The 11,756-nt window shown below is 35.2% G+C and overlaps 1 protein-coding gene across 1 annotated transcript in view; it reads left to right on the plus strand.

The window, feature by feature from the left end:
* Positions 1–9,981, plus strand: part of LOC138708141 (di-N-acetylchitobiase-like) — a 33,821-nt gene extending 23,840 nt beyond the window's left edge. Inside the window, exon 7 of the mRNA XM_069838367.1 lies at positions 7,970–9,981. Within this exon, the coding sequence (XP_069694468.1) occupies positions 7,970–8,191 (222 nt within the window). The 3' untranslated portion in view covers positions 8,192–9,981. The remainder of the gene's footprint in view (positions 1–7,969) is intronic.
* The last annotated feature ends 1,775 nt before the right edge of the window (positions 9,982–11,756 follow it).

Genomic DNA, 11,756 nt, shown 5'->3' on the forward strand with positions numbered 1-11,756 from the left:
AGCCAAATTAAACATTACTTGGAAAAACTGGCCAATTATGTTGGCAATATGTCTACATACCCCACTCTACATGTCGTCCTGGGAAGGGAGGTACTTGAACTCTGAGTTGCAGGTATAGGCTATACCTAGCTAATCGAACGAAAGACAACCTTTTAGAGCAATAACAATATATGCAACCGACATAAATAAAACATTAAGTCTATTTTGCACCGACATGTTTAAAACATGTTGTTTATTTCTCTTCAGTATTATATAATATTACAGGAAACATTTTTTTCTTCCCTGCACGTATAAATACCATGTTGGATCATAAACATAGAATAGATCACATCGCGTTTTGACGAGAATATTATGAATATCCATGGGAAAATATAATATTTTCAGATTAAAAGATTTTCTCAAACACAAGTCATGGGTCTATTCAGGTATTTCGTCCTATTGTGTCCACAAGGTTCCAGCCAGAATATGTAACATCAACACAACGCAGTGGATGTAGTTCTGTCGCTGTTTGGGATGGATTTCCAGGCTATGAGGAAGAACTCTGTGTAAAAGTGAACAGAATTTGACTTTCCAGCAATATATCCACATACTGGAAAATACTTTATGCTACGTAGCATGCGCATGTTGTAATCTGATATAATTATATTTTTTCAACAGGATAATTCTTCCATCTACACATCTTCCCCAATTCTTTAGAATATTAATCTGTTGATTGTTAGTGCCACCTTTAATCAATGTAATTTTATTAGCGTAGTGTTATTACCATGACAACCAAAAAAAAACTATAGGCGCATTATAATGCAAATAACAGTGGCGTGAGGAGCTACAAAATGCCGTGTTCATTAAATTTATCTCTATCACTAGACCACTAAGTAAACATACTTACTTACTTACAAATGGCTTTTAAGGAACCCGAAGGTTCATTGCCGCCCTCACATAAGCCCGCCAGCGGTCCCTATCCTGTGCAAGATTAATCCAGTCTCTATCATCATATCCCACCTCCCTCAAATCCATCTTAATATTATCCTCCCATCTACGTCTCGGCCTCCCTAAAGGTCTTTTTCCCTCCGGTCTCCCAACTAACACTCTATATGCATTTCTGGATTCGCCCATACGTGCTACATGCCCTGCCCATCTCAAACGTCTGGATTTAATGTTCCTAATTATGTCAGGTGAAGAATACAATGCGTGCAGTTCTGTGTTGTGTAACTTTCTCCATTCTCCTGTAACTTCATCCCGCTTAGCCCCAAATATTTTCCTAAGCACCTTATTCTCAAACACCCTGAACCTATGTTCCTCTCTCAGAGTGAGAGTCCAAGTTTCACAACCATACAGAAGAACCGGTAATATAACTGTTTTATAAATTCTAACTTTCAGATTTTTCGACAGCAGACTGGATGATAAGAGCTTCTCAACCGAATAATAACACGCATTTCCCATATTTATTCTGCGTTTAATTTCCTCCCGAGTGTCATTTATATTTGTTACTGTTGCTCCAAGATATTTGAATTTTTCCACCTCTTCGAAGGATAAATCTCCAATTTTTATATTTCCATTTCGTACAATATTCTGGTCACGAGACATAATCATATACTTTGTCTTTTCGGGATTTACTTCCAAACCGATCGCTTTACTTGCTTCAAGTAAAATTTCCGTGTTTTCCCTAATCGTTTGTGTATTTTCTCCTAACATATTCACGTCATCCGCATAGACAAGAAGCTGATGTAACCCGTTCAATTCCAAACCCTGCCTGTTATCCTGAACTTTCCTAATGGCATATTCTAGCGCGAAGTTAAAAAGTAAAGGTGATAGTGCATCTCCCTGCTTTAGCCCGCAGTGAATTGGAAAAGTATCAGATAGAAACTGACCTATACGGACTCTGCTGTATGTTTCACTGAGACACATTTTAATTAATCGAACTAGTTTCTTGGGAATACCAAATTCAATAAGAATATCATATAATACTTCCCTCTTAACCGAGTCATAAGCCTTTTTGAAATCTATGAATAACTGATGTACTGTACCCTTATACTCCCATTTTTTCTCCATTATCTGTCGAATACAAAAAATCTGATCAATAGTCGATCTATTACGCCGAAAACCGCACTGATGATCCCCAATAATTTCATCTACGTACGGAGCTAATCTTCTCAAAAGAATATTGGACAAAATTTTGTACGACGTCAACAAAAGTGATATTCCTCGAAAGTTACCACAGTTGGTTTTTTCCCCCTTTTTAAAAATAGGTACAATTATGGACTCCTTCCATTGTTCTGGTACAATTTCCTTTTCCCAAATAGCAAGTACAAGTTTATAAATTTCGCTATATAATGCACTTCCACCCTCTTGTATTAATTCTGCTGGAATTTGATCGATACCTGGAGACTTGTACTTTTTCAGATTTTCTATCGCAATTTCGACTTCTGAAAGCGTGGGTTCGGGTATAAATGGCTCAGCAGTTTGTATTTCAATTTCGTCCCGATCATTTCTATTTGGCCTATGTACATTTAGTAGTTGCGCAAAATAGTTTTTCCATCTGTTTAGGATTGATGGAGAGTCTGCAAGCAAGTCACCATTCTCATCCTTGATCACGTTTAGCCTTGGCTGATATCCGTTCTTAAATTCCTTTATACCCTTATATAAATCTCGAATGTTTTTATTCTTACTATTTGTTTCTACCTCATTCAGTTTTTCCTTCAAGTAACCTCTCTTTTTATTCCTAAGTGTACGACTTGCTTCCCGTCTTTCATTGAAATAATTATCTCTCTTCTCCTCAACTGGATCCTGTAAGAATTTCAATTTTGCCTGTTTCCTTCTTTCTACTACCATGCAACAATCTTCATCAAACCACGGTTTCTTTTTCTTAGTTTCATAATAACCTATGCTCTGCTCAGCTGCAATTTTGATACTATCTCTGATATTTTCCCACACGCTATTAACATCTAATTCTTTCTCAACTTCGTCGGAACTTTCTAAAGTGGCAAACCTATTCGAAATTTCGACCTGATAATTTTGCTTAGCTTCCTCGTCCTTTAATTTCAAAATATTGAATTTAGTAATATTAACTTCTTGCTCTACTCGCTTGGCTACTGATAATCTTTCTCTTAATTCTCCAATCACCAAATAATGGTCAGAATTACAGTCTGCACCCCTGAAAGTTCGAATATCTACTATACTAGTATGTCTCCGTTTATCTATCAAGATGTGATCTATTTGGTTGTGTGTCAATCCATCTGGAGAAGTCCAAGTATATTTATGTATATCCTTATGGGGGAATGTTGTACTTTTGACAATTAAGTTTTTCGATGTGGCAAAGTTGACTAATCTAACTCCATTGTCACTACTAATTGCGTGTAGGCTCTCTTTTCCAATAGTTGGTCTAAAAATATCCTCCCGTCCTACTTTAGCATTGAAATCCCCCAGTAAAATTTTCATGTGATATCTAGGGAACTGATCAAAAGTATGTTCCAATTCCTCATAGAAGCTATTCTTTATATGGTCGTCTTTCTCTTCTGTAGGGGCGTGAGCATTTATAACTATGATGTCGCACCATCTACCCTTAAGTACTAAATATGATAACCTGTCACTGATAAATTCGACCTTTTTTACTGCTGATTTTATTCTTTTATGAACAAAGAATCCTGTTCCTAATTGGTGATTATTGTTTCCTTCCCCATAATACAACAAGTAATCTCCTATTTGTGATATGCCATTCCCATCTAACCTAACCTCTTGTACTCCTACGAAGTCTATTCTATATCTAGCTAGTTCTTTTGCTACTAATGTTACCCCTCCTGTTCTATAAAGACTAGTTACGTTCCAAGTGCCAAATCTCAAATCCTTATTCCTTTGCTGTGGTCGTGCCAGAGAATCAGTCCTATTCCGAGGCTTATTATAGGGATACGTAACAAGCTGTTTTTTACGGTGATGGGTTGTTAGCCCTTCGCCCAACCCCCAAGCTGGAGGACCACCCCTTATCGGCTGTCCACGACTGCTTATTCAATATATTCGCAGCTACCCTCCATATCTGGAGGCCGTCTCCTCTATCCGCAACCTGAGGACGCGCCATGCCGTGGTGATAGGGACCCACAATACATGGCTAAGTAAACATATTCTCTTTAAATTCAACCTTTCTGTTATGAGGAGGGGTGGTTTGTTACCTGAGGGGAGACTACCTGCCGCCTATGCTACTGTCCTAGAGAGAGTACAAATACCAACTTAAGAACGAGAAAAACTGTACAGTATATCGGTCAAAAGTTTTGCGAGCCAGTGTACCTATGAAGAGAAGAGTTTGATCCGGTATGATCAAGTTGGTTTAATGAGAGGAAAATATCAAGAAGGGTAAAGATTGATGTCGACCGTTGTGGAGTAACGGTTAGCATGCCTGACCTTGAAACAAGTGGTCCGAGATTTAAGGTATATGTACACCCACAGAACGCAAAAAATGATTAAAAATTAGAATTTTCAAAGTATACCTATTTTAATAGAGAATTTTCTCCCCTTTAATTTGATATAAAACATTTTCGAATTATGCCTTATGGTTTTACAGATAAGTCCCATTTTCCAAAATGCTGCGTCATCAGCCACGGTCACTTACTTTTGGAGTGATCTTCATAGCAGTCAATCCCCTCGTCCAGCATTGCTTGTAAAATAAAATTCTTTCTAGTCCCGAAATAGATGCATAGATATCTGGGCATGATCATTACTTACTTACAAATGGCTTTTAAGGAACCCAAAGGTTCATTGCCGCCCTCACATAAGCCCGCCATCGGTCCCTATCCTGTGCAAGATTAATCCAGTCTCTATCATCATACCCCACCTCCCTCAAATCCATTTTAATATTATCCTCCCACCTACGTCTCGGCCTCCCTAAAGGTCTTTTTCCCTCTGGTCTGGGCATGATCATTAGATTGAAAAAACTTTTTTACATAATGAAGTAATTTATAATCTTTTACTGTTAGTCATAAAACTGTAAATTTGTGTGTCAATGATGTTGTACGTCATTTTAATAAGAGTCCAAAAGTAGAAATTACAATTCTGAGGAGGATGGGCATAAACCCTGGGACAAACACCATCGCAGGATTTGTTGCATCATTGGAAGTAGGGACAAAAATACCAAAAAAAAAAAAAAAAAAAAAAAACATTCAACACCTGCAGTTAAAATAAGGAGGATGTATTTGAGTGGCAGAAAGAAGCTGAAACTGGACCGACATGAAGCTGCTTAAGGGGTGATATATGGTGATGGAGTCTTCTAGGCTCTGAAAGTTTGTGACTCATTTCCTGTAAATAGTAATTTTAGAATATTTAATTCTTTCAAAACATGATATCTCAGGCAAATATGGTGATACCAAGAAGATATTGGTGTCATTTTGAAGCTTGAAATGTCCCCCAGTGCCTGACAATGAGTAAAATAACATTAATATAATTAATAATTATCTATGGATTTTTACATGATTTATGCAACATAAAATATTATTGTAAGTTACATATATGGTAATATTTAATTAATGTAAATAAAAATAAAAAATAGCTCTATGTCAGGCACTAAAGAATAGTTTTAGCTATAAAACAGTGGAAAAACTCTTAAAAACTGCATGAGCTATCATGTTTCAAGTTGCATGTCAAAATTATAAACAAAATAATTTTTATAAACAATTTAGACATAATTTCAAGGGATCTGTTCACTTCATTCTCTTTCTGGAACCATTCTCAATTGTATAAAAATTTTACAGAGCAAAATTATACAAAACAAAATTTTTTGTATATAAAGGTGTACATATACCTTAAGTCCTGGTTTGGACAAGTTACTTGGTTGAGGTTTCTTCCGGGATTTTCTCTCAACACATTAAGAGCAAATGCTGGATAACTTTCGGCACTGGATCTTGGACTCAGTCGACCTGGTTGGCACAGTTGGTATAGCACTGGCCTTCTATGCCTGAGGTTGCATGTTCGATCCCGGGCCATGTCGATGGCATTTAAGTGTGCTTAAATGCGACAGGCTCATGTCAGTAGATTACAGACATGTAAAAGAATTCCTGCGGGACAAAATTCAGCACACTGGTGACGCTGATATAACCTTGGCAGTTGCAAGCATCATTAAATGAAACAACATTTTAACATTTCTTGGACTCATTTTGCTGGCATTATCACCTTCATGTCACTCAGACGCTAGATAATCATAGTAGTTGATAAAGCATCGTAAAATAAACCAATTAACAAAATTAAGATTGATTCTTTTGAGAGAAGATGCAGGTGACAAAAAAATACCCTGTGATTTCAGGCTTTTATGGTGATTGAGTTAGGAAGAAAATTCTTAGATTTCTTAACTATATATTGAGTTACCAGTACAATTTCTTTGACATTTCAGGAGTATATAAACATTGCATATCTGGATCTTATGAACCAAGACATAGAATGGACATAAACAAATAGTATGGTGCGAAAGTCTCAGTTTTTCAATTCTTTATGGTTACGACCTTTTACCTTAACACCGTCAAATCTCTCTAATGCCTTGATCCTTCATTTTGAAGGACTGACTGCTGGAAATCCTACAAAGTTGTCCTTGTGCAACAGAAGTCTTTTCGAAAATTCCTTTTTCTACGCAGTTGGTGCTGTCATTGACAATTGTGCCTTTTGCTCAGGCATCTAAATGAGAATCAGCAATTTCTTTTTATCTCTTTAGACCAGCCGTGCCGAAAATGTGACTCGTGAGCACATTGTGGCTCGCAATGATAGCTATGCATTTCTCTCACTTCCACCTCTCCCAACCCCACCCTCTCACTCACTGGAGTCTAACTCCGTTCCATTTGTATTTGTCTCTGACCTGCAAGTGGCTATAGTCGCAATGTCTCTCTCGAAACCATGTACCTCTACAAAAACTAAAGTTTCAATAAGCTTAGGATGGGAGAACGCATTTTTTTTGCTGCCAATATGATGAGAATATTAAATGTATGATTTGTTCACAAGTATTACGAGGTAAACGGTTATATAACATAAAATGATATTATACTACATGTTACTCATGAAACATTAAAAGGTTGTGTTATTATTATTATTATTATTATTATTATTACTACTACTACTACTACTACTACTACTACTACTACTATTATCATCATCATCATCATCATCTCTGTACATCGATCCTTTTTCAGCAGATGTACAAGTAAAGCGGTTAACTCACAGATTTACAATGTGATGTTAAATGAAAGCTAGATGTAAGGATTTGACAAATGTTGAACTTTTCAAATCTTTGCCAAAAAATAAATATCCGAAGCTTTGTTCTTTCGCTTGCTCTGTTGAAGCCATGTTCGCTACAACTTACGTTTGTGAAAAATTATTTCAAGAATGAAAATAATAAAAACCAAATGTAGATCACGACTGACAGACACATACTTTCGTGATCAACTACGACTGGCAGTAAGTGACATAATTCCTGATTTTGAAACTCTGTCGCAGAGACATTCTGAAGACAGTTAATTTTAGGTTGTGGTACTGTGTCCTATGTTTTCTTGTTCATTTCTTTCTTTGTTACACATACTAAACATTAGTTTGTAGCCTTTTACTGTATAAATTATATTTAAGTGCTTGATGTAAGGAAAATGAAAATACGTTAATAAGTCAGATAGTTGCTTCACTTCCCCTTTGGGTGTCCGCCTCCCTGCATAGGTGCTATGCACGTTGCAGATTACACAGTGGCTTGACACACGATCACATTTTCGCCACGGCTGCTTTAGGCAAATCCTGACCAATCAGAGCGGTTATGGGGTGATTGTAAATATGTGAATTTGCGACCATGGTATGGAAACATGTTCATAGACAACTCTTTTTTAATGTTTCTGTAAAATACCTATTAATTTAATATACTTCTTAAAATATGTAATGAGAAATTTATGTAATTTATATGGCACAGTTTATTCAGTAACTATCAAAGAACTACTGTAATAGTATGCAAACTTTGTGGTTTTAGGATCAAGCTACTGGAAAAATGCACCAAATATGGTATGACGACCCGGAGAGCCTGAGAACGAAATTTGAATTGGTTGAACAGTATGGTTTACGTGGTGCTGGCATGTGGTCTGCTGAACAGGTTGACTACTCTAACACTACAGAAGGCCAAACGCAGAGGAATGAAATGTGGGGGGCTTTCCCATCTCCAACAGGTGTACATTATCATATCTTGGTCGTGTAATGCAATCAGTATATTGTACAGTTTCATCAGAAACCCAAGTTACAACTATGAAGTTAATACTATTGTTATCAAATATCATTGATACCCTCTGGCTTGCCATCGGTCTCTTCTTCTTCTTCTTCTCCTCCTCCTCCTCCTCCTTCTCCTTCTCCTCGTCCTTCTTTTAAATGTCCATTTCTCAGAATTATCATTTGATGTGCATGTATTAGATATGATTGTTCACAAATATTAAAATTGTTTCACCAAATTAAATGATATAGCCAACCCTGAAGACAAATTGCATATGTTAAGGCTGTGAATCGATGAAAATAGTGAAAAAAATCTAAAAAAAATGACAATTTCTTCTTCTTTTTTTTTTGGTTGCAAAAAAATAGTTTAATGATTTACCTTTCATAAGGCCCGTAACACACTTGAAGAGTTTTTGCTAGCGAGAAATGTGTTTCGAGAAAATTCAAAGATTCATAACATGGATTCAAATGGACGTCCACACACTGGAAGAGATTCTCGTTCGAGGCAAAAACCTCGCGCGAGTTTCTCGCTGGAATCTGTAGCTCAGCGAATTTTCTTGACACATTTATCAAAGATGTTTGACATTTATATTCTTTATGACGATTGAATGTAGAAAAAGATATCACAGGTGGCGATGAATTGTATTGTTTTTATTTGAAAATGAGGAAAGATGGCTGATAATTGCAGTCAGAATCTTATAGAACTTGTACGATGTCACCCGTAGGCCTATTTATATGATATACGGGATGAAAACTATAAAAACACGAACCTTAAAGAAGAAATCTGGAGACAAATATCAGATTACCTGAAAATAAATAGGGTTATATTTTATTTTGATGAGATTTAATAGTATTAATTAAACATTTGGAATAATGTGTCTATATGTCTTAACAGTTTACATAATTTTAATCAGAACATAGCAAAGAATCCTCTAGCATATCATGAATGGCAAAAAACTGAGGTCCATTCAACCTGAAATAACGCCTAAACGTATCATCATTCAAATCGAAACCAGTGTCCAAAACTCGCCCTTATTTTTGTAAGATACAGTGTGATTTTTCAGATATTTGTGGCTTTAATTTTAGGCCTACTTTTTCTTTTCATTAACAAAATACGTTCATGTAACTCATTTCCTCATCATCTGAATACTCAGATTCAACATAGCGTTCGTACGTAATTTGTAACGTACGACAATATACATACAGGTTATATATTTAAGTACGACAATATACGTAAATACATAACCTATAATATTTCCCCCGAGTGATTACTATAATCAAAAAAATGCTTTCTGCATGAAGGCAATGCATAGATGATCATAGCGAGGTGTGATCTGTGATAGCGAGAACTTGCCAAGTGTGAGGAGGAAGGCTCTTCGCCTCTTTCTCGCAACACATTTCTCGCTAGCGAAAACTCTTCAAGTGAGTTACGGGCCTGGCTGTAGTGTGTTCAGCACTATGTAATTTTTAAGCCACTTAAAATAATTTCTAAAGGGAATGGTGCATCAGCGTGGAAGCAGCATATTTTTATTTATCAGTCATTTTCTCAACTCTTTGATTTTCAGCACATATTAGATTTCAAAATGGTCTAGTGAACAAAGTTTCCCTTCAAATGGCCTGAAATTTTGCACAGGTGTTCATAAATATGTTATAAATAAACTGACATATCCTTTTCGCTGTAGTAATTAAATTTTTGTGATCAATTTATTGTTGAATGTGTTGTAGTTTTAAAAAAAACTAGAATATTAATTTTTTCAAAAAAATTCTTTCTAAATGCAAAAACCATATGTCCGTTTTCTTATTCATGTACAAGGAATGTAGGGAATATTTTTCAAAGGAGAATAATTTGAATTATGAAAATGAGAGCAATATTTAGCCTATATGATTTTATTTAGTAAAACATAACTCTTACAGCCAAATGAAAACATTTACAAACTATCAACAGTTGCTAATTATGTGAAAATATAAAACTATGAAACAATTAAATTATATAGATTCTCTTGAAATAAAAAGACTGTCGAAGTATTATGAAATATGGACATTTCTTCAATTGATTTTCACTCGCCATTTCTAAAATGTAAAAATACTATTTACCACATATTTCATCTTCAAAGTTTAGAATATGAAATTTCATAATTTTACTCGACTAGTTACGAAGAAATCAAGGCACTTTGGTTTTAGATAGTATCTGTATCAGTCATTCATATAAATCATCTGAAATGCAGTATTTCTTGAAATATCTATGACTTTCTGATGTATGTTCTAATGTATTTTTTAATAATCTTCTGTATCAGTCACTGTATGATGTATCCCATTCAGTGTTTCTTTTCATGCAATAACAATCTGTCTAAAAATCGGTGATTAAGTTCTTCAGTATATTTTGTTTGAGTAATAATCTGTAGCAGTGTCAGTATTGTATGTTCTTAAGTATTTCTTTCAAAATATGTAATGTTCTATAACAGTATTCAATAAATAAAAATGCCTAAAAAAGTTTTCATTAAGTCAATATCCTTCAACACACATTATGACTTAATTGTTTTTGAAAATAATTTTATGGGAAAGCTTTGAATTCAAACACTATAATGGACATTTCTTTAAGCTCCATATTTTATTGTACTGTGCAATTACCTAACCAATGCAATTGAAACGAATTTCATTTTAAAATATAGTAAAAGCACTACTATTGTTTTTGCTTCTCCAGTAAAATGATAAAAAAACATGGCAAGTTGTTTTTGGAAGGGAGCTCTTTATTTATTATTATTATTATTATTATTATTATTATTATTATTATTATTATTATTATTGTTGAAGTGGAAAAATTCAAATATCTTGGAGCAACAGTAACAAATAAAAATGACACTTGGGAGGAAATTAAAAGCAGAATAAATATGGGAAATGCCTGTTATTATTCAGTTGAGAAGCTTTTGTCATACAGTCTGCTCTCAAAAAAAGCTAGAAGTTATAATTTATAAAACAGTTATATTACCAGTTGTTCTGTATGCTTGTGAAACTTCGATTCTCACATTAACAGAGGAACAGAGGTTAAGATGTTTGAGAATAAGGTGCTTAGGAAAATATTTGGGGCTAAGAGGGATGAAGTTACAGGAGAATGGGCAAAGTTACACAACACAGAACTGCACGCATTGTATTCTTCACCTGACATAATTAGGAACATTAAGTCCAGACATTTGAGATGAGCAAAGTATGTAGCACGGATGGATGAATCCAGAAATGCATATAGAGTTTTAGCTGGGAGCCCGGAGAGAAAAGACATTTGGGGAGGCCGAGACATAGATGGGAGGATAATAGTAAAATGTATTTGAGGGAGGTGGGATATGATGGCAGAGACGGATTAATCTTGCTCAGGATAGGGACCGATGGCGGGCTTATGTGAGGGCAGCAATGAACCTCTGTGTTCCTTAAAAGCCATAAGTTGTTATTATTATTATTATTATTATTATTATTATTATTATTATTATTATTATATCACCTATTTACATGTGACCTATTTTGCTTGTAAGTGTACTAGGGTTATAGTTGCTGGACATTGGTCATCT

The sequence above is a fragment of the Periplaneta americana genome, chromosome 10 (genome assembly GCF_040183065.1).
Source record: "Periplaneta americana isolate PAMFEO1 chromosome 10, P.americana_PAMFEO1_priV1, whole genome shotgun sequence".
NCBI lineage: Eukaryota > Metazoa > Arthropoda > Insecta > Blattodea > Blattidae > Periplaneta > Periplaneta americana.